At 43.7% G+C, this 24,088-nt stretch overlaps 1 protein-coding gene across 1 annotated transcript in view; it reads right to left on the bottom strand.

The window, feature by feature from the left end:
* LOC138752968 (mucin-3B-like) overlaps window positions 1-24,088 on the bottom strand; it is a 64,130-nt gene that overhangs the window by 21,142 nt on the left and 18,900 nt on the right. The window contains exon 2 of the mRNA XM_069915568.1: window positions 12-22,324. Coding sequence (XP_069771669.1) covers window positions 12-22,324 — 22,313 coding nt within the window. The remainder of the gene's footprint in view (window positions 1-11; window positions 22,325-24,088) is intronic.

Raw genomic sequence — 24,088 nt, 5'->3', positions numbered from 1 at the left:
ATCGAAGATACCTCTGTTATTGAGTGGGGTTCTGATGAAGTTTCTGTTACTATTGTATCTTCTGTCGCTGCAGATTTGTATCCTGATGTGGATTCAGTGGGCAATGACCATGATGAAGATGTGTGGAATGATTGAGAGGGAGGGACATTTAGGGATGAAGGTTGTGTTGAGCTTCCATGGAGCTGTGTTGAGTGTTCCAGTGTTGTCAGATGGGTTTCCGAGGAACGTTTGGTGGTGGATGCTACTTGAGTGGAGGTTGGATGGCTCTCCGATGAGGACTGAGGTGAAGAAGATGATGTTGATGTGGTGAAGTGAGTTTCAGATGCCGTCACAATACCCGTGGTGAACTTTGCTGTCCGTTCACGTGCTGTTGTCGAAAGCGTGGGCAATGATGATTCCTCGCTTGTTGTTGGATGTCTTTGTGATGTGGACTCAGCTATCGAAGACACTTCAGTTCTTATAGGGCTCTCTGAAGAAGATTGAATTTTCGATGAATGTTCCGATGACGTGGAGAATGTTTCTCTTGAGGACTCTGTCATCAGTGATGAGGCTGCTGCCGTTAAATGTGTTTCTGGTCTCGACACAGATTCTGATGAAACCTGTGATGTTTTTGGATAGATTTGAGTTGAATACACTGTGGGTGACGATTCTGAAATTTTGGCTCTTGTTTCCTGAGAGGTCGTTTTGATTGTGAATGCTTCACTTGGCAGCCGTGTTTCTGAAGAGGATTCAACTGTTGAAGATTCTTTCTCCTTTGAAGAAAGTGACTGTGTTGAAGTCGGTGTCGTGAATGTTAATTGTCTTGAGGTTATGTGGGAGTGAGCAGGAGACACACTTTCTGAGGTAACCTGTGTTGGGACTGCAGAGGTTTGTGGTGAATGTTCGGTTCTAGTCGATTCCTCTATTGTTGTATGTGTTTCTGCTGATGACGTCAAAATTGATGATGCTTCTCTACTTTTCAGTGTATGTGCTGAAGATTCTGTGGTGGATGATGGCCCTGGTGTGCTTGGGTATTTTGCTGAAGGGGTCTCGGTTACCTCTGGGATTGCTGATGTTACCTTTGTTTCTGAAGTGAGTAGAGTTCCTGTTGAAGCCTGTGCTTTGCTTGGATATGCAAATGAAGTGGGTTCCTTCGAAAGTGTGCGATGTGTTTCACTGGATGGGGCATTGCTGGATGTTAGTTCTGTAGTTGGATGGTATGTTGATGAAGATCGACCGATAGATGTGACGTGTGTTGATTCAGAATAGATACCTGCTGAGCTCTCAGTTTGCAAAGGTAAAGTTGTGGCTGTCAAATGGGTTTGTGATGGCGATGCAGTTTCTGATGGAAGTTTTGTGGTGCTTGTATGGGTTTCTATTGTGTGTTTAGTTATTTTTGATTCATGAGATGTGGAATGTTCTTCTGAAGAGAGTGTCGTGATCGAAGATACCTCTGTTATTGAGTGGGGTTCTGATGAAGTTTCTGTTACCACTGTATCTTCTGTCGCTGCTGATTTGTCTTCTGATGTGGATTCAGTGAGCAATGACCGTGATGAAGATGTGTGGAATGTTTGAGAGGGAGAGACAGTTAGAGTTGAAGATTGTGTTGAGCTTCCATGGAGCTGTGTTGAGTGCTCCAGTGTTGTCAGATGGGTTTCCAAGGAAGGTTTGGTGGTGGATGCTACTTGAGTGGTGGTTGGATGGCTCTCCGATGAGGACTGAGGTGAAGAAGATGATGTTGATGTGGTGAAGTGAGTTTCAGATGCCGTCACAATACCCGTGGTGAACTTTGCTGTCCATTCACGTGCTGTTGTCGAAAGCGCGGGCAATGATGATTCCTCGCTTGTTGTTGGATGTCTTTGTGATGTGAACTCAGCTATTGAAGACACTTCGGTTCGTATAGGGCTCTCTGAAGAAGATTGAATTTTCGATAAATGTTCCGTTGACGTGGAGAATGTTTCTCTTGAGGACTCTGTCATCAGTGATGAGGCTGCTGCCGTTAAATGTGTTTCTGGTCTCGACACAGATTCAGATGCAACATGTGATGTTTTTGAATAGATTTGTGTTGAATACACTGTGGGTGACGATTCTGAAATTTTGGCTCTTGCTTCCTGAGAGGTCGTTTCGATTGTGAATGCTTCAGTTGGCAGCCGTGTTTCTGAAGAGGATTCAACTGTTGAAGATTCTTTCTCCTTTGAAGAAAGAGACTGTGTTGAAGTCGGTGTCGTGAATGTTAATTGTCTTGTGGTTATGTGGGAGTGAGCAGGAGAAACACTTTCTGAGGTAATCTGTGTTGGGACTGCAGAGGTTTGTGGTGAATGTTCATTTCTTGTGGATTCCTCTATTGTTGTACGTGTTTCTGCTGATGACATCAAAGTTGATGATGCTTGTCTATTTTTCAGTGTATGTGCTGAAGATTCTGTGGTGGATGATGGCCCTGGTGTGCTTGGGTATTTTGCTAAAGGGGTCTCGGTTACCTCTGGGATTGCTGATGTTATCTTTGTTTCTGAAGTGAGTAGAGTTCCTGTTGAAGCCTGTGCTTTGCTTGGATATGCAGATGTAGTGGGTTCCTGTGAAAGTGTGTGATGTCTTTCACTGGACGGGGCAGTCCTGGATGTTACTTCTGTAGTTGGATGGTATGTTGATGAAGATTGACCGATAGATGTGACGTGTGTTGATTCAGAATAGATACCTGCTGAGCTCACAGTTGGCAAAGGTAAAGTTCTGGCTGTAAAATGGGTTTGTGATGGCGATGCAGTTTCTGATGGAAGTTGTGTGGTGCTTGGATGGGTTTCTATTGTGAGTTTAGTTATTTTTGATTCATGAGATGTGGAATGTTCTTCTGAAGAGAGTGTCGTGATCGAAGATACCTCTGTTATTGAGTGGGGTTCTGATGAAGATTCTGTTACCACTGTATCTTCTGTCGCTGCTGATTTGTTTTCTGATGTGGATTCAGTGAGCAATGACCGTGATGAAGATGTGTGGAATGTTTGAGAAGGAGAGACATTTAGAGTTGACGATTGTGTTGAGCTTCCATGGAGATGTGTTGAGTGTTCCAGTGTTGTCAGATGGGTTTCCGAGGAAGGTTTGGTGGTGGATGCTACTTGAGTGGAGGTTGGATGGCTCTCCACTGAGGACTGAGGTGAGGATGATGATTTTGATGTGGTGAATTGAGTTTCAGATGCCGTCACAATACCCGTGGTGATCTTTGCTGTCCGTTCACGTGCTGTTGTCGAAAGCGTGGGCAATGATGATTCCTCGCTTGTTGTTGGATGTCTTTGTGATGTGGACTCAGCTATCGAAGACACTTCAGTTCTTATAGGGCTCTCTGAAGAAGATTGAATTTTCGATGAATGTTCCGATGACGTGGAGATTGTTTCTCTTGAGGACTCTGTCATCAGTGATGAGGCTGCTGCCGTTAAGTTTGTTTCTGGTCTCGACACAGATTCTGATGAAACCTGTGATGTTTTTGGATAGATTTGAGTTGAATACACTGTGGGTGACGATTCTGAAATTTTGGCTCTTGTTTCCTGAGAGGTCGTTTTGATTGTGAATGCTTCAGTTGGCAGCCGTGTTTCTGAAGAGGATTCAACTGTTGAAGATTCTTTCTCCTTTGAAGAAAGTGACTGTGTTGAAGTCGGTGTCGTGAATGTTAATTGTCTTGTGGTTATGTGGGAGTGAGCAGGAGACACACTTTCTGAGGTAACCTGTGTTGGGACTGCAGAGGTTTGTGGTGAATGTTCGGTTCTAGTCGATTCCTCTATTGTTGTGTGTGTTTCTGCTGATGACGTCAAAATTGATGATGCTTCTCTACTTTTCAGTGTATGTGCTGAAGATTCTGTGGTGGATGATGGCCCTGGTGTGCTTGGGTATTTTGCTGAAGGGGTCTCGGTTACCTCTGGGATTGCTGATGTTACCTTTGTTTCTGAAGTGAGTAGAGTTCCTGTTGAAGCCTGTGCTTTGCTTGGATATGCAAATGAAGTGGGTTCCTTCGAAAGTGTGCGATGTGTTTCACTAGATGGGGCATTGCTGGATGTTAGTTCTGTAGTTGGATGGTATGTTGATGAAGATCGACCGATAGATGTGACGTGTGTTGATTCAGAATAGATACCTGCTGAGCTCTCAGTTTGCAAAGGTAAAGTTGTGGCTGTCAAATGGGTTTGTGATGGCGATGCAGTTTCTGATGGAAGTTTTGTGGTGCTTGGATGGGTTTCTATTGTGTGTTTAGTTATTTTTGATTCATGAGATGTGGAATGTTCTTCTGAAGAGAGTGTCGTGATCGAAGATACCTCTGTTATTGAGTGGGGTTCTGATGAAGTTTCTGTTACCACTGTATCTTCTGTCGCTGCTGATTTGTCTTCTGATGTGGATTCAGTGAGCAATGACCGTGATGAAGATGTGTGGAATGTTTGAGAGGGAGAGACAGTTAGAGTTGAAGATTGTGTTGAGCTTCCATGGAGCTGTGTTGAGTGCTCCAGTGTTGTCAGATGGGTTTCCAGGGAAGGTTTGGTGGTGGATGCTACTTGAGTGGTGGTTGGATGGCTCTCCGATGAGGACTGAGGTGAAGAAGATGATGTTGATGTGGTGAAGTGAGTTTCAGATGCCGTCACAATACCCGTGGTGAACTTTGCTGTCCATTCACGTGCTGTTGTCGAAAGCGCGGGCAATGATGATTCCTCGCTTGTTGTTGGATGTCTTTGTGATGTGAACTCAGCTATCGAAGACACTTCGGTTCTTATAGGGCTCTCTGAAGAAGATTGAATTTTCGATGAATGTTCCGTTGACGTGGAGAATGTTTCTCTTGAGGACTCTGTCATCAGTGATGAGGCTGCTGCCGTTAAATGTGTTTCTGGTCTCGACACAGATTCTGATGCAACATGTGATGTTTTTGAATAGATTTGTGTTGAATACACTGTGGGTGACGATTCTGAAATTTTGGCTCTTGTTTCCTGAGAGGTTGTTTCGATTGTGAATGCTTCAGTTGGCAGCCGTGTTTCTGAAGAGGATTCAACTGTTGAAGATTCTTTCTCCTTTGAAGAAAGAGACTGTGTTGAAGTCGGTGTCGTGAATGTTAATTGTCTTGTGGTTATGTGGGAGTGAGCAGGAGAAACACTTTCTGAGGTAATCTGTGTTGGGACTGCAGAGGTTTGTGGTGAATGTTCATTTCTTGTGGATTCCTCTATTGTTGTACGTGTTTCTGCTGATGACATCAAAGTTGATGATGCTTGTCTATTTTTCAGTGTATGTGCTGAAGATTCTGTGGTGGATGATGGCCCTGGTGTGCTTGGGTATTTTGCTAAAGGGGTCTCGGTTACCTCTGGGATTGCTGATGTTATCTTTGTTTCTGAAGTGAGTAGAGTTCCTGTTGAAGCCTGTGCTTTGCTTGGATATGCAGATGTAGTTGGTTCCTGCGAAAGTGTGTGATATGTTTCACTGGATGGGGTATTGCTGGATGTTAGTTCTGTAGTGGGATGGTGTTTTGATGAAGATCGACCGATAGATGTGACGTGTGTTGATTCAGAATAGATACCTGCTGAGCTCTCACTTTGCAAAGGTAAAGTTGTGGCTGTAAAATGGGTTTGTGATGGAGATACAGTTTCTGATGGAAGTTGTGAGGTGCTTGGATGGGTTTCTATTGTGTGTTTAGTTATTTTTGATTCATGAGATGTGGAATGTTCTTCTGAAGAGAGTGTCGTGATCGAAGATACCTCTGTTATTGAGTGGGGTTCTGATGAAGTTTCTGTTACCACTGTATCTTCTGTCGCTGCTGATTTGTCTTCTGATGTGGATTCAGTGAGCAATGACCGTGATGAAGATGTGTGGAATGTTTGAGAGGGAGAGACAGTTAGAGTTGAAGATTGTGTTGAGCTTCCATGGAGCTGTGTTGAGTGCTCCAGTGTTGTCAGATGGGTTTCCAGGGAAGGTTTGGTGGTGGATGCTACTTGAGTGGTGGTTGGATGGCTCTCCGATGAGGACTGAGGTGAAGAAGATGATGTTGATGTGGTGAAGTGAGTTTCAGATGCCGTCACAATACCCGTGGTGAACTTTGCTGTCCATTCACGTGCTGTTGTCGAAAGCGCGGGCAATGATGATTCCTCGCTTGTTGTTGGATGTCTTTGTGATGTGAACTCAGCTATCGAAGACACTTCGGTTCTTATAGGGCTCTCTGAAGAAGATTGAATTTTCGATGAATGTTCCGTTGACGTGGAGAATGTTTCTCTTGAGGACTCTGTCATCAGTGATGAGGCTGCTGCCGTTAAATGTGTTTCTGGTCTCGACACAGATTCTGATGCAACATGTGATGTTTTTGAATAGATTTGTGTTGAATACACTGTGGGTGACGATTCTGAAATTTTGGCTCTTGTTTCCTGAGAGGTTGTTTCGATTGTGAATGCTTCAGTTGGCAGCCGTGTTTCTGAAGAGGATTCAACTGTTGAAGATTCTTTCTCCTTTGAAGAAAGAGACTGTGTTGAAGTCGGTGTCGTGAATGTTAATTGTCTTGTGGTTATGTGGGAGTGAGCAGGAGAAACACTTTCTGAGGTAATCTGTGTTGGGACTGCAGAGGTTTGTGGTGAATGTTCATTTCTTGTGGATTCCTCTATTGTTGTACGTGTTTCTGCTGATGACATCAAAGTTGATGATGCTTGTCTATTTTTCAGTGTATGTGCTGAAGATTCTGTGGTGGATGATGGCCCTGGTGTGCTTGGGTATTTTGCTAAAGGGGTCTCGGTTACCTCTGGGATTGCTGATGTTATCTTTGTTTCTGAAGTGAGTAGAGTTCCTGTTGAAGCCTGTGCTTTGCTTGGATATGCAGATGTAGTTGGTTCCTGCGAAAGTGTGTGATATGTTTCACTGGATGGGGTATTGCTGGATGTTAGTTCTGTAGTGGGATGGTGTTTTGATGAAGATCGACCGATAGATGTGACGTGTGTTGATTCAGAATAGATACCTGCTGAGCTCTCACTTTGCAAAGGTAAAGTTGTGGCTGTAAAATGGGTTTGTGATGGAGATACAGTTTCTGATGGAAGTTGTGAGGTGCTTGGATGGGTTTCTGTTGTGTGTTTTGTTATTGTTGATTCATGAGATTTGGAATGTTCTTCTGAAGAGAGTGTCGTGATCGAAGATACCTCTGTTATTGAGTGGGGTTCTGATGAAGTTTCTGTTACTATTGTATCTTCTGTCGCTGCAGATTTGTATCCTGATGTGGATTCAGTGGGCAATGACCATGATGAAGATGTGTGGAATGATTGAGAGGGAGGGACATTTAGGGATGAAGGTTGTGTTGAGCTTCCATGGAGCTGTGTTGAGTGTTCCAGTGTTGTCAGATGGGTTTCCGAGGAACGTTTGGTGGTGGATGCTACTTGAGTGGAGGTTGGATGGCTCTCCGATGAGGACTGAGGTGAAGAAGATGATGTTGATGTGGTGAAGTGAGTTTCAGATGCCGTCACAATACCCGTGGTGAACTTTGCTGTCCGTTCACGTGCTGTTGTCGAAAGCGTGGGCAATGATGATTCCTCGCTTGTTGTTGGATGTCTTTGTGATGTGGACTCAGCTATCGAAGGCACTTCGGTTCTTATAGGGCTCTCTGAAGAAGATTGAATTTTCGATGAATGTTCCGATGACGTGGAGAATGTTTCTCTTGAGGACTCTGTCATCAGTGATGAGGCTGCTGCCGTTAAGTTTGTTTCTGGTCTCGACACAGATGCTGATGAAAGCTGTGATGTTTTTGGATAGATTTGAGTTGAATACTCTGTGGGTGATGATTCTGAAGTTTTGGCTCTGTATTCGCGAGAGGTCGTTTTGATTGTGAATGCTTCAGATGGCAACCGTGTTTCTGAAGAGGATTCAACTGTTGAAGATTCTTTCTCCTTTGAAGAAAGAGACTGTGTTGAAGTCGGTGTCGTGAATGTTAATTGTCTTGAGGTTATGTGGGAGTGAGCAGGAGACACACTTTCTGAGGTAACCTGTGTTGGGACTGCAGAGGTTTGTGGTGAATGTTCGGTTCTAGTCGATTCCTCTATTGTTGTATGTGTTTCTGCTGATGACGTCAAAATTGATGATGCTTCTCTACTTTTCAGTGTATGTGCTGAAGATTCTGTGGTGGATGATGGCCCTGGTGTGCTTGGGTATTTTGCTGAAGGGGTCTCGGTTACCTCTGGGATTGCTGATGTTACCTTTGTTTCTGAAGTGAGTAGAGTTCCTGTTGAAGCATGTGCTTTGCTTGGATATGCAGATGTAGTTGGTTCCTGCGAAAGTGTGTGATATGTTTCACTGGATGGGGTATTGCTGGATGTTAGTTCTGTAGTTGGATGGTGTTTTGATGAAGATCGACCGATAGATGTGACGTGTGTTGATTCAGAATAGATACCTGCTGAGCTCTCAGTTTGCAAAGGTAAAGTTGTGGCTGTCAAATGGGTTTGTGATGGCGATGCAGTTTCTGATGGAAGTTTTGTGGTGCTTGGATGGGTTTCTATTGTGTGTTTAGTTATTTTTGATTCATGAGATGTGGAATGTTCTTCTGAAGAGAGTGTCGTGATCGAAGATACCTCTGTTATTGAGTGGGGTTCTGATGAAGTTTCTGTTACCACTGTATCTTCTGTCGCTGCTGATTTGTTTTCTGATGTGGATTCAGTGAGCAATGACCGTGATGAAGATGTGTGGAATGTTTGAGAGGGAGGGACAGTTAGAGTTGAAGATTGTGTTGAGCTTCCATGGAGCTGTGTTGAGTGCTCCAGTGTTGTCAGATGGGTTTCCAAGGAAGGTTTGGTGGTGGATGCTACTTGAGTGGTGGTTGGATGGCTCTCCGATGAGGACTGAGGTGAAGAAGATGATGTTGATGTGGTGAAGTGAGTTTCAGATGCCGTCACAATACCCGTGGTGAACTTTGCTGTCCGTTCACGTGCTGTTGTCGAAAGCGCGGGCAATGATGATTCCTCGCTTGTTGTTGGATGTCTTTGTGATGTGAACTCAGCTATCGAAGACACTTCGGTTCGTATAGGGCTCTCTGAAGAAGATTGAATTTTCGATGAATGTTCCGTTGACGTGGAGAATGTTTCTCTTGAGGACTCTGTCATCAGTGATGAGGCTGCTGCCGTTAAATGTGTTTCTGGTCTCGACACAGATTCTGATGCAACATGTGTTGTTTTTGGATAGATTTGTGTTGAATACACTGTGGGTGACGATTCTGAAATTTTGGCTCTTGTTTCCTGAGAGGTCGTTTCGATTGTGAATGCTTCAGTTGGCAGCCGTGTTTCTGAAGAGGATTCAACTGTTGAAGATTCTTTCTCCTTTGAAGAAAGAGACTGTGTTGAAGTCGGTGTCGTGAATATTAATTGTCTTGTGGTTATGTGGGAGTGAGCAGGAGAAACACTTTCTGAGGTAATCTGTGTTGGGACTGCAGAGGTTTGTGGTGAATGTTCATTTCTTGTGGATTCCTCTATTGTTGTACGTGTTTCTGCTGATGACGTCAAAGTTGATGATGATTGTCTATTTTTCAGTGTATGTGCTGAAGATTCTGTGGTGGATGATGGCCCTGGTGTGCTTGGGTATTTTGCTGAAGGGGTCTCGGTTACCTCTGGGATTGCTGATGTTATCTTTGTTTCTGAAGTGAGTAGAGTTCCTGTTGAAGCCTGTGCTTTGCTTGGATATGCAGATGTAGTGGGTTCCTGTGAAAGTGTGTGATGTCTTTCACTGGACGGGGCAGTCCTGGATTTTACTTCTGTAGTTGGATGGTATGTTGATGAAGATCGACCGATAGATGTGACGTGTTTTGATTCAGAATAGATACCTGCTGAGCTCTCAGTTTGCAAAGGTAAAGTTCTGGCTGTAAAATGGGTTTGTGATGGCGATGCAGTTTCTGATGGAAGTTGTGTGGTGCTTGGATGGGTTTCTGTTGTATGTTTAGTTATTTTTGATTCATGAGATGTGGAATGTTCTTCTGAAGAGAGTGTCGTGATCGAAGATACCTCTGTTAATGAGTGGGGTTCTGATGAAGTTTCTGTTACCACTGTATCTTCTGTCGCTGCTGATTTGTTTTCTGATGTGGATTCAGTGAGCAATGACCGTGATGAAGATGTGTGGAATGTTTGAGAAGGAGAGACATTTAGAGTTGACGATTGTGTTGAGCTTCCATGGAGCTGTGTTGAGTGTTCCAGTGTTGTCAGATGGGTTTCCGAGGAAGGTTTGGTGGTGGATGCTACTTGAGTGGAGGTTGGATGGCTCTCCACTGAGGACTGAGGTGAGGATGATGATGTTGATGTGGTGAAGTGAGTTTCAGATGCCGTCACAATACCCGTGGTGAACTTTGCTGTCCGTTCACGTGCTGTTGTCGAAAGCATGGGCAATAATGATTCCTCGCTTGTTGTTGGATGTCTTTGTGATGTGGACTCAGCTATCGAAGACACTTCAGTTCTTATAGGGCTCTCTGAAGAAGATTGAATTTTCGATGAATGTTCCGATGACGTGGAGAATGTTTCTCTTGAGGACTCTGTCATCAGTGATGAGGCTGCTGCCGTTAAGTTTGTTTCTGGTCTCGACACAGATTCTGATGAACCCTGTGATGTTTTTGGATAGATTTGAGTTGAATACTCTGTGGGTGACGATTCTGAAATTTTGGCTCTTGTTTCCTGAGAGGTCGTTTCGATTGTGAATGCTTCAGTTGGCATTCGTGTTTCTGAAGAGGATTCAACTGTTGAAGATTCTTTCTCCTTTGAAGAAAGAGACTGTGTTGAAGTCGGTGTCGTGAATGTTAATTGTCTTGAGGTTATGTGGGAGTGAGGAGGAGACACACTTTCTGAGGTAACCTGTGTTGGGACTGCAGAGGTTTGTGGTGAATGTTCGGTTCTAGTCGATTCCTCTATTGTTGTATGTGTTTCTGCTAATGACGTCAAAATTGATGATGCTTCTCTACTTTTCAGTGTATGTGCTGAAGATTCTGTGGTGGATGATGTCCCTGGTGTGCTTGAGTATTTTGCTAAAGGGGTCTCGGTTACCTCTGGGATTGCTGATGTTACCTTTGTTTCTGAAGTGAGTAGAGTTCCTGTTGAAGCCTGTACTTTGCTTGGATATGCAGATGAAGTGGGTTCCTTCGAAAGTGTGCGATGTGTTTCACTGGATGGGGCATTGCTGGATGTTAGTTCTGTAGTTGGATGGTATGTTGATGAAGATCGACCGATAGATGTGACGTGTGTTGATTCAGAATAGATACCTACTGAGCTCCCAGTTTTAAAAGATAAAGTTGTGGCTGTTAAATGGGTTTGTGATGGCAATGCAGTTTCTGATAGAAGTTGTGTGGTGCTTGGATGGGTTTCTGTTGTGTGTTTTGTTATTGTTGATTCATGAGATGTGGAATGTTCTTCTGAAGGGAGTGTCGTGATCGAAGATACCTCTGTTAATGAGTGGGGTTCTGATGAAGTTTCTGTTACCACTGTATCTTCTGTCGCTGCTGATTTGTTTTCTGATGTGGATTCAGTGAGCAATGACCGTGATGAAGATGTGTGGAATGTTTGAGAGGGAGAGACAGTTAGAGTTGAAGATTGTGTTGAGCTTCCATGGAGGTGTGTTGAGTGTTCCAGTGTTATCAGATGGGTTTCCGAGGAAGGTTTGGTTGTGGATGCTACTTGAGTGGAGGTTGGATGGCTCTCCGATGAGGACTGAGGTGAAGAAGATGATGTTGATGTGAAGGAGTGAGTTTCAGTTGCCGTCACAATACCCGTGGTGAACTTTGCTGTCCGTTCACGTGCTGTTGTCGAAAGCGCGGGCAATGATGATTCCTCGCTTGTTGTTGGATGTCTTTGTGATGTGGACTCAGCTATGGAAGATACTTCGGTTCTTATAGGGCTCTCTGAAGAAGATTGAATTTTCGATGAATGTTCCGATGACGTGGAGAATGTTTCTCTTGAGGACTCTGTCATCAGTGATGAGGCTGCTGCCGTTAAGTGTGCTTCTGGTCTCGACACAGATTCTGATGAAAAATGTGATGTTTTTGGATAGATTTGAGTTGAATACTCTGTGGGTGACGATTCTGAAGTTTTGGCTCTGGTTTCGCGAGAGGTCGTTTTGATTGTGAATGCTTCAGTTTGCAGCCGTGTTTCTGAAGAGAATTCAACTGTTGAAGATTCTATCTCCTTTGAAGAAAGAGACTGTGTTGAAGTCGGTGTTGTGAATGTTAATTGTCTTGAGGTTATGTGGGAGTGCGCAGGAGACACACTTTCTGAGGTAACCTCTGTTAAGCCTGCAGAGGTTTGTGGTGAATGTTCGGTTCTTCTGGATTCATCTATTGTTGTATGTGTTTCTCCTGAAGACGTCAAAGTTGATGATGCTTGTCTGTTTTTCAGTGTATGTGCTGAAGATTCTGTGGTGGATGATGGCCCTGGTGTGCTTGGGTATTTTGCTGAAGGGGTCTCGGTTACCTCTGGGATTGCTGATGTTACCTTTGTTTCTGAAGTGAGTAGAGTTCCTGTTGAAGCCTGTGCTTTGCTTGGATATGCAGATGTAGTGGGTTCCTGCGAAAGTGTGTGTTGTCTTTCACTGGACGGGGCATTGCTGGATGTTACTTCTGTAGTGGGATGGTATGTTGATGAAGATCGACCGATAGATGTGACGTGTGTTGATTCAGAATAGATACCTGCTGAGCTCTCACTTTGCAAAGGTAAAGTTGTGGCTGTAAAATGGGTTTGTGATGGAGATACAGTTTCTGATGGAAGTTGTGTGGTGCTTGGATGGGTTTCTGTTGTGTGTTTTGTTATTGTTGATTCATGAGATTTGGAATGTTCTTCTGAAGAGAGTGTCGTGATCGAAGAAACTTCTGTTATTGAGTGGGGTTCTGATGAAGTTTCTGTTACTATTGTATCTTCTGTCGCTGCAGATTTGTATCCTGATGTGGATTCAGTGGGCAATGACCATGATGAAGATGTGTGGAATGATTGAGAGGGAGGGACAATTAGGGATGAAGGTTGTGTTGAGCTTCCATGGAGCTGTGTAGAGTGCTCCAGTGTTGTCAGATGGGTTTCCGAGGAAGGTTTGGTCATGGATGCTACTTGAGTGGAGGTTGGATGGCTCTCCGATGGGGACTGAGGTGAAGAAGATGACGTTGATGTGGTGAAGTGAGTTTCAGATGCCGTCACAATACCCGTGGTGAGCTTTGCTGTCTGTTCACGTGCTGTTGTCGAAAGCGCGGGCAATGAGGATTCCTCGCTTGTTGTTGGATGTCTTTGTGATGTGGACTCAGCAATCGAAGATACTTCGGTTCTTATAGGGCTCTCTGAAGAAGATTGAATTTTCGATGAATGTTCCGTTGACGTGGAGAATGTTTCTCTTGAGGACTCTGTCATCAGTGATGAGGCTGCTGCCGTTAAGTTTCTTTCTGGTCTCGACACAGATTCTGATGAAACATGTGATGTTTTTGGATAGATTTGTGTTGAATACACTGTGGGTGACGATTCTGAAGTTTTGGCTCTGTATTCGCGAGAGGTCGTTTTGATTGTGAATGCTTCAGTTGGGAGCCGCGTTTCGGACGAGGATTCAACTGTTGAAGTTTCTTTCTCCTTTGAAGAAATTGACTGTGTTGAAGTCGGTGTCATGAATGTTAATTGTCTTGAGGTTATTTGGGAGTGTGCAGGAGACACACTTCCTGTGGTAACCTGTGTTGGGACTGCAGAGGTTTGTGGTGAAAGTTCGGTTCTTGTCGATTCCTCTATTGTTGCACGTGTTTCTGCTGATGACGTCAAAGTTGATGATGCTTGTCTATTTTTCAGTGTATGTGCTGAAGATTCTGTGGTGGATGATGGCCCTGGTGTGCTTGGGTATTTTGCTGAAGGGGTCTCGGTTACCTCTGGGATCGCTGGTGATACCTTTGATTCTGAAGTGAGTAGAGTTCCTGTTGAAGCCTGTGCTTTGCTTGGATATGCAAATGAAGTGGGTTCCTTCGAAAGTGTGCGATGTGTTTCACTGGATGGGGCATTGCTGGATGTTACTTCTGTAGTTGGATGGTATGTTGATGAAGATTGACCGATAGATGTGACGTGTGTTGATTCAGAATAGATACCTGCTGAGCTCTCAGTTTGCAAAGGTAAAGTTCTGGCTGTAAAATGGGTTTGTGATGGCGATGCAGTTTCTGATGGAAGTTGTGTGGTGCTTGGATGGGTTTCTATTGTGAGTTTAGTTATTTTTGATTCATGAGATGTGGAATGTTCTTCTGAAGAGAGTGTCGTGATCGAAGATACCTCTGTTATTGAGTGGGGTTCTGATGAAGTTTCTGTTACCACTGTATCTTCTGTCGCTGCTGATTTGTCTTCTGATGTGGATTCAGTGAGCAATGACCGTGATGAAGATGTTTGGAATGATTGAGAAGGAGGGACAGTTAGAGATGAAGATTGTGTTGAGCTTCCATGGAGCTGTGTTGAGTGTTCCAGTGTTGTCAGATGGGTTTCCGAGGAAGGTTTGGTGGTGGATGCTACTTGAGTGGAGGTTGGATGGCTCTCCTCTGAGGACTGAGGTGAAGAAGATGATCTTGATGTGGTGAAGTGAGTTTCAGATGCCGTCACACTACCCGTGGTGAACTTTGCTGTCCGTTCACGTGCTGTTGTCGAAAGCGTGGGCAATGATGATTCCTCACTTGTTGTTGGATGTCTTTGTGATGTGGACTCAGCTATCGAAGACACTTCAGGTCTTATAGGGCTCTCTGAAGAAGATTGAATTTTCGATGAATGTTCCGATGACGTGGAGAATGTTTCTCTTGAGGACTCTGTCATCAATGATGAGGCTGCTGCCGTTAAGTTTGTTTCTGGTCTCGACACAGATGCTGATGAAACCTGTGATGTTTTTGGATAGATTTGAGTTGAATACTCTGTGGGTGACGAATTTGAAGTTTTGGCTCTGTATTCGTGAGAGCTCGTTTTGATTGTGAATGCTTCAGTTGGCAGCCGTGTATCAGAAGATGATTCAACTGTTGAAGATTCTTTCTCCTTTGAATAAAGAGACTGTGTTGAAGTCGGTGTCGTGAATGTTAATTGTCTTGAGGTTATGTGGGAGTGAGCAGGAGACACACTTTCTGAGGTAACCTGTGTTGGGACTGCAGAGGTTTGTGGTGAATGTTCATTTCTTGTGGATTCCTCTATTGTTGTACGTGTTTCTGCTGATGATGTCAAAGTTGATGATGCTTGTCTACTTTTCAGTGTATGTGCTGAAGATTCTGTGGTGGATGATGGCCCTGGTGTGCTTGGGTATTTTGCTGAAGGGGTCTCGGTTACCTCTGGGATTGCTGATGTTACCTTTGTTTCTGAAGTGAGTAGAGTTCCTGTTGAAGCCTGTGCTTTGCTTGGATATGCAGATGTAGTGGGTTCCTGCGAAAGTGTGTGATGTCTTTCACTGGACGGGGCTGTGCTGGATGTTACTTCTGTAGTTGGATGGTATGTTGATGAAGATCGACCGATAGATGTGACGTTTGTTGATTCAGAATAGATACCTGCTGAGCTCTCAGTTTGCAAAGGTAAAGTTCTGGCTGTAAAATGGGTTTGTGATGGCGATGCAGTTTCTGATGGAAGTTGTGTGGAGCTTGGATGGGTTTCTATTGTGTGTTTAGTTATTTTTGATTCATGAGATGTGGAATGTTCTTCTGAAGAGAGTGTCGTGATCGAAGATACCTCTGTTATTGAGTGGGGTTCTGATGAAGTTTCTGTTACCACTGTATCTTCTGTCGCTGCTGATTTGTCTTCTGATGTGGATTCAGTGAGCAATGACCGTGATGAAGATGTGTGGATTGTTTGAGAGGGAGAGACAGTTAGAGTTGAAGATTGTGTTGAGCTTCCATGGAGCTGTGTTGAGTGCTCCAGTGTTGTCAGATGGGTTTCAAAGGAAGGTTTGGTGGTGGATGCTACTTGACTGGTGGTTGGATGGCTCTCTGATGAGGACTGAGGTGAAGAAGATGATGTTGATGTGGTGAAGTGAGTTTCAGATGCCGTCACAATACCCGTGATGAACTTTGCTGTCCATTCACGTGCTGTTGTCGAAAGCGCGGACAATGATGATTCCTCGCTTGTTGTTGGATGTCTTTGTGATGTGAACTGAGCTATCGAAGACACTTCGGTTCGTATAGGGCTCTCTGAAGAAGATTGAATTTTCGATGAATGTTCCGATGACGTGGAGAATGTTTCTCTTGAGGACTCTGTCATCAGTGATGAGGCTGCTGCCGTTAAATGTGTTTCTGGTCTCGACACAGATTCTGATGTAACATGTGATGTTTTTGGATAGATTTGAGTTGAATACACTGTGGGTGACGATTCTGAAATTTTGGCTCTAATTTCCTGAGAGGTCGTTTCGATTGTGAATGCTTCAGTTGGCAGCCGTGTTTCTGAAGAGGATTCAACTGTTGAAGATTCTTTCTCCTTTGAAGAAAGAGACTGTGTTGAAGTCGGTGTCGTGAATGTTAATTGTCTTGTGGTTATGTGGGAGTGAGCAGGAGAAACACTTTCTGAGGTAATCTGTGTTGGGACTGCAGAGGTTTGTGGTGAATGTTCATTTCTTGTGGATTCCTCTATTGTTGTACGTGTTTCTGCTGATGACATCAAAGTTGATGATGCTTGTCTATTTTTCAGTGTATGTGCTGAAGATTCTGTGGTGGATGATGGCCCTGGTGTGCTTGGGTCTTTTGCTGAAGGGGTCTCGGTTACCTCTGGGATTGCTGATGTTACCTTTGTTTCTGAAGTGAGTAGAGTTCCTGTTGAAGCCTGTGCTTTGCTTGGATATGTAGATGTAGTGGGTTCCTGCGAAAGTGTGCGATGTGTTTCACTGGATGGGGCAGTGCTGGATGTTACTTCTGTAGTTGGATGGTATGTTGATGAAGATCGACCGATAGATGTGACGTGTGTTGATTCAGAATAGATACCTACTGAGCTCCCAGTTTGAAAAGGTAAAGTTCTGGCTGTAAAATGGGTTTGTGATGGCGATGCAGTTTCTGATGGAAGTTTTGTGGTGCTTTGATGGGTTTCTATTGTGTGTTTAGTTATTTTTGATTCATGAGATGTGGAATGTTCTTCTGAAGAGAGTGTCGTGATCGAAGATACCTCTGTTAATGAGTGGGGTTCTGATGAAGTTTCTGTTACCACTGTATCTTCTGTCGCTGCTGATTTGTTTTCTGATGTGGATTCAGTGAGCAATGACCGTGATGAAGATGTGTGGAATGTTTGAGAAGGAGAGACATTTAGAGTTGACGATTGTGTTGAGCTTCCATGGAGCTGTGTTGAGTGTTCCAGTGTTGTCAGATGGGTTTCCGAGGAAGGTTTGGTGGTGGTTGCTACTTGAGTGGAGGTTGGATGGCTCTCCACTGAGGACTGAGGTGAGGATGATGATGTTGATGTGGTGAATTGAGTTTCAGATGCCGTCACAATACCCGTGGTGATCTTTGCTGTCCGTTCACGTGCTGTTGTCGAAAGCGTGGGCAATGATGATTCCTCGCTTGTTGTTGGATGTCTTTGTGATGTGGACTCAGCTATCGAAGACACTTCGGTTCTTATAGGACTCTCTGAAGAAGATTGAATTTTCGATGAATGTTCCGATGACGTGAAGAATGTTTCTCTTGAGGACTCTGTCATCAGTGATGAGGCTGCTGCCGTTAAGTTTGTTTCTGGTCTCGACACAGATTCTGATGAAACCTGTGATGTTTTTGGATAGATTTGAGTTGAATACTCTGTGGGTGACGAATCTGAAGTTTTGGCTCTGTATTCGCGAGAGGTCGTTTTGATTGTGAATGCTTCAGTTGGCAGCCATGTTTCGGACAAGGATTCAACTGTTGAAGATTCTTTCTCCTTTGAAGAAAGTGACTGTGTTGAAGTCAGTGTCGTGAATGTTAATTGTCTTGTGGTTATGTGGGAGTGAGCAGGAGACACACTTCCTGTGGTAACCTTTGTTGGGACTGCAGAGGTTTGTGGTGAATGTTCGGTTCTTGTCGATTCCTCTATTGTTGCACGTGTTTCTGCTGATGACGTCAAAGTTGATGATGCTTGTCTATTTTTCAGTGTATGTGCTGAAGATTCTGTGGTGGATGATGGCCCGGCTGTGCTTGGGTATTTTGCTGAAGGGGTCTCGGTTACCTCTGGGATTGCTGATGTTACCTTTGTTTCTGAAGTGAGTGGAGTTCCTGTTGAAGCCTGTGCTTTGCTTGGATATGCAGATGTAGTTGGTTCCTGCGAAAGTGTGTGATATGTTTCACTGGATGGGGCATTGCTGGATGTTAGTTCTGTAGTGGGATGGTATGTTGATGAAGATCGACCGATAGATGTGACGTGTATTGATTCAATAGAGATACCTGCTGAGCTCTCAGTTTGCAAAGGTAAAGTTGTGGTTGTAAAATGGGTTTGTGATGGCGATACAGTTTCTGATGGAAGTTGTGTGGAGCTTGGATGGGTTTCTATTGTGTGTTTAGTTATTTTTGATTCATGAGATGTGGAATGTTCTTCTGAAGAGAGTGTCGTGATCGAAGATACCTCTGTTATTGAGTGGGGTTCTGATGAAGTTTCTGTTACCACTGTATCTTCTGTCGCTGCTGATTTGTCTTCTGATGTGGATTCAGTGAGCAATGACCGTGATGAAGATGTGTGGAATGTTTGAGAGGGAGAGACAGTTAGAGTTGAAGATTGTGTTGAGCTTCCATGGAGCTGTGTTGAGTGTTCCAGTGTTGTCAGATGGGTTTCCGAGGAAGGTTTGGTGGTGGATGCTACTTGAGTGGAGGTTGGATGGCTCTCCACTGAGGACTGAGGTGAGGATGATGATGTTGATGTGGTAAATTGAGTTTCAGATGCTGTCACAATACCCGTGGTGACCTTTGCTGTCCGTTCACGTGCTGTTGTCGAAAGCGTAGGCAATGATGATTCCTCGCTTGTTGTTGGATGTCTTTGTGATGTGGACTCAGCTATCGAAGGCACTTCGGTTCTTATAGGGCTCTCTGAAGAAGATTGAATTTTCGATGAATGTTCCGTTGACGTGGAGAATGTTTCTCTTGAGGACTCTGTCATCAGTGATGAGGCTGCTGCCGTTAAGTTTGTTTCTGGTCTCGACACAGATGCTGATGAAACCTGTGATGTTTTTGGATAGATTTGAGTTGAATACACTGTGGGTGACGATTCTGAAGTTTTGGCTCTGTATTCGCGAGAGGTCGTTTTGATTGTGAATGCTTCAGTTGGCAGCCGTGTTTCTGAAGAGGATTCAACTGTTGAAGATACTTTCTCCTTTGAAGAAAGAGACTGTGTTGAAGTCGGTGTCGTGAATGTTAATTGTCTTGAGGTTATGTGGGAGTGAGGAGGAGACACATTTTCTGAGGTAACCTGTGTTGGGACTGCAGAGGTTTGTGGTGAATGTTCATTTCTTGTGGATTCATCTATTGTTGTACGTGTTTCTCCTGAAGACGTCAAAGTTGATGATGCTTCTCTACTTTTCAGTGTATGTGCTGAAGATTCTGTGGTGGATGATGGCCCTGGTGTGCTTGAGTATTTTCCTGAAGGGGTCTCGGTTACCTCTGGGATTGCTGATGTTACCTTTGTTTCTGAAGTGAGTAGAGTTCCTGTTGAAGCCTGTGCTTTGCTTGGATATGCAGATGAAGTGGGTTCCTTCGAAAGTGTGCGATGTGTTTCACTGGATGGGGCCTTGTTGGATGTTAGTTCTGTAGTTGTATGGTATGTTGATGAAGATCGACCGATAGATGTGACGTGTGTTGATTCAGAATAGATACCTGCTGAGCTCACAGTTGGCAAAGGTAAAGTTGTGGCTGTAAAATGGGTTTGTGATGGCGATACAGTTTCTGATGGAAGTTTTGTGGTGCTTGGATGTGTTTCTGTTGTGTGTTTAGTTATTTTTGATTCATGAGATGTGGAATGTTCTTCTGAAGAGAGTGTCGTGATCGAAGATACCTCTGTTATTGAGTGGGGTTCTGATGAAGTTTCTGTTACCACTGTATCTTCTGTCGCTGCTGATTTGTCTTCTGATGTGGATTCAGTGAGCAATGACCGTGATGAAGATGTGTGGAATGTTTGAGAGGGAGAGACAGTTAGAGTTGAAGATTGTGTTGAGCTTCCATGGAGCTGTGTTGAGTGCTCCAGTGTTGTCAGATGGGTTTCCAAGGAAGGTTTGGTGGTGGATGCTACTTGAGTGGTGGTTGGATGGCTCTCTGATGAGGACTGAGGTGAAGAAGATGATGTTGATGTGGTGAAGTGAGTTCCAGATGCCGTCACAATACCCGTGGTGAACTTTGCTGTCCGTTCACGTGCTGTTGTCGAAAGCGCGGGCAATGATGATTCCTCGCTTGTTGTTGGATGTCTTTGTGATGTGAACTCAGCTATCGAAGACACTTCAGTTCGTATAGGGCTCTCTGAAGAAGATTGAATTTTTGATGAATGTTCCGTTGACGTGGAGAATGTTTCTCTTGAGGACTCTGTCATCAGTGATGAGGCTGCTGCCGTTAAATGTGTTTCTGGTCTCGACACAGATTCTGATGCAACATGTGATGTTTTTGGATAGATTTGTGTTGAATACACTGTGGGTGACGATTCTGAAATTTTGGCTCTTGTTTCCTGAGAGGTCGTTTCGATTGTGAATGCTTCAGTTGGCAGCCGTGTTTCTGAAGAGGATTCAACTGTTGAAGATTCTTTCTCCTTTGAAGAAAGAGACTGTGTTGAAGTCGGTGTCGTGAATGTTAATTGTCTTGTGGTTATGTGGGAGTGAGCAGGAGAAACACTTTCTGAGGTAATCTGTGTTGGGACTGCAGAGGTTTGTGGTGAATGTTCATTTCTTGTGGATTCCTCTATTGTTGTACGTGTTTCTGCTGATGACATCAAAGTTGATGATGCTTGTCTATTTTTCAGTGTATGTGCTGAAGATTCTGTGGTGGATGATGGCCCTGGTGTGCTTGGGTGTTTTGCTGAAGGGGTCTCGGTTACCTCTGGGATTGCTGATGTTATCTTTGTTTCTGAAGTGAGTAGAGTTCCTGTTGAAGCCTGTGCTTTGCTTGGATATGCAGATGTAGTGGGTTCCTGCGAAAGTGTGTGATGTCTTTCACTGGATGGGGCATTGCTGGATGTTACTTCTGTAGTTGGATGGTATGTTGATGAAGATCGACCGATAGATGTGACGCGTGTTGATTCAGAATAGATACCTGCTGAGCTCTCAGTTTGCAAAGGTAAAGTTCTGGCTGTAAAATGGGTTTGTGATGGCGATGCAGTTTCTGATGGAAGTTGTGTGGTGCTTGGATGGGTTTCTGTTGTGTGTTTTGTTATTGTTGATTCATGAGATGTGGAATGTTCTTCTGAAGAGAGTGTCGTGATCGAAGATACCTCTGTTATTGCGTGGGGTTCTGATGAAGTTTCTGTTACCACTGTATCTTCTGTCGCTGCTGATTTGTCTTCTGATGTGGATTCAGTGAGCAATGTCCGTGATGAAGATGTTTGGAATGATTGAGAAGGAGAGACAGTTAGAGTTGAAGATTGTGTTGAGCTTCCATGGAGCTGTGTTGAGTGTTCCAGTGTTGTCAGATGGGTTTCCGAGGAAGGTTTGGTGGTGGATGCTACTTGAGTGGAGGTTGGATGGCTCTCCGATGAGGACTGAGGTGAAGAAGATGATGTTGATGTGGTGAAGTGAGTTTCAGATGCCGTCACAATACCCGTGGTGAACTTTGCTGTCCGTTCACGTGCTGTTGTCGAAAGCGTGGGCAATAATGATTCCTCGCTTGTTGTTGGATGTCTTTGTGATGTGGACTCAGCTATCGAAGACACTTCAGTTCTTATAGGGCTCTCTGAAGAAGATTGAATTTTCGATGAATGTTCCGATGACGTGGAGAATGTTTCTCTTGAGGACTCTTTCATCAGTGATGAGGCTGCTGCCGTTAAGTTTGTTTCTGGTCTCGACACAGATTCTGATGAAACATCTGATGTTTTTGGATAGATTTGAGTTGAATACACTGTGGGTGACGATTCTGAAGTTTTGGCTCTTGTTTCGTGAGAGGTCGTTTCGATTGTGAATGCTTCAGTTGGCAGCCGTGTTTCGGACGAGTATTCAACTGTTGAAGATTCTTTCTCCTTTGAAGAAAGTGACTGTGTTGAAGTCGGTGTCATGAATGATAATTGTCTTGAGGTTATGTGGGAGTGAGCAGGAGACACACTTTCTGAGGTATCCACTGTTAGGCCTGCAGAGGTTTGTGGTGAATGTTCGGTTCTTGTCGATTCCTCTGTTGTTGTACGTTTTTCTCCTGATGTGTTTGTTGTTGATGCTTGTCTATTTTTCAGTGTCTCATGGGATTCTGAAGATGGTTCAGTTGTTGATGATGTATGTGTTGAGGGAGAATACGTTTCTTTGAACTCTTCAGCTACCAATGAAAATAGTGTTGTTAAATTTCTTTTTATTTTGACACAATTTGATAATTTTGATAAGTGTAAGGTAAAACATCATGAGATGGGAATGTGTAGGGAGTTACCCTGTACAGGGCAGTAACAAGAAGGGGAAGTGTCCTTGTACTCCTGTTAGGTAAAACATCATGAGATGGGAATGTACAGGGCTGTAACAAGATGTGAATGCATCCTTGTACTTACAAGATAAGAGAGACATTGATGGATTGAGAGGCAGGAAGCTATCAGGGAAAGGATAGCAACAGTTTTAGTCATTGGACAAGTAATGATATGATGATGTTCTAAGCACATATCCAAGGGTATAAAAAATCACCATTTTGCTGATAACGGCAGAATGCATTCTCCGACTAACATGTTTAGTCGCAAGTGTTACAATCCGGTAATAAAGAACAAAGAACCCTGATTTCGACTCAGTCTGGTGTTTGTCTCACTCATTCATGAACAAAGCAGACCTAACATAAGGTACTAAAAATTTCATGTTCATATTTATCATAAGTCTCCATTCTTTTGTAATATCTGACAGTGCAGCCTCTGAATGCTCATGTTTAAATTGTAGCACATCATGGCTCCACTTTTAATTCCATTCAACTTTTTAAGGACTGGGCTGTAGATGAGCTTGTGTTCTCTATTTACTTCCCTCCATGTGGCTTAATCCCACTGATCGCAACAGAACTAATGGCCACGGCCAGTCATATTCAACTCTCAGAAAAAGGTTGCAGATTGTCTGTTATGTTATTTGGGAAGAAAACCAATTTTTAATCTGTGAATTTTCAATGTGATAAATTAAGTAGAAAATACAAATTCCTTTCAATTCTCTGAGGCAAGTAATTAAACTGCTGTCTCTTGATGTTGATATTTGTGTTATTGTCTCATGTATTTATCTGGTAGAGGCAGAAAAACATTTGAGGGTCTTTTTCCATGGATGTTATTGCAACTCAGTTCAGGTGATTTGTGATCTTCCATGAATGTGTCACATGATGGATGCTGTTGGAGAGAAAGTGTTCGATTTCTGGATCACTGAAGGCAAGATGTTGTTGAAAAAATATAGCAGCTGCCCATACTTTGAAGCTCTAAATTGGAGATTTGGTATTAGATAGGAATTTGCAACAGATGATTGAGAGTGGCAGTTTGCTGGTAAATGGATGTGTGCCAAGAGGGAGCCATTAAAAGTGAAAGAGACCAGGAGGGCATCAGAGATGGAGGGAGGTTTAAGGCCAACAGCTTCCTGTTGGAGTCAATGGCAAGTCTGGCTTGATTAGAGAACACAAGGGACATTGAAGAGCAGAAATAAGGAGTGGAAATAGAAGACATGAGATATTCTTGGCAGATCAGATAAAGGAGAATTTTTTAAAAAATATTTCTGTTTGGAGAAAAACGGTAATATAGTTCCCCTCAAGGTTCAGTATAGTCATCTATATGTGGAGCTACACAAGATGGATGGTCTTAAATGAATACTTCTTAACTGTGTTTACTTGGGCATTCAGTGAAGAGAACAGTGATGACCTGAAACATATTGATGTTACAAAAGAAGATGTGTTGGTCATCTTGAGCTGCATAAAGTTGAATTACACTCCAGGGCTGAACAGCATGTTGTGGACAGTAAGGGAAGATGTTTCCAGAGCACACACCGAGATTTATTTTGTATCTTTCTTAACCATGGGTAAGATTCAAGAAAATTGGAGGGTGACTGGTGTTGTGCCTTTATTTAAGAAGGGCAGCAAGAT

The sequence above is a fragment of the Narcine bancroftii genome, chromosome 2, assembly GCF_036971445.1.
Source record: "Narcine bancroftii isolate sNarBan1 chromosome 2, sNarBan1.hap1, whole genome shotgun sequence".
NCBI classification, from domain to species: Eukaryota; Metazoa; Chordata; class Chondrichthyes; order Torpediniformes; family Narcinidae; genus Narcine; species Narcine bancroftii.
This window is presented reverse-complemented; position numbering and strand designations above follow the sequence as displayed.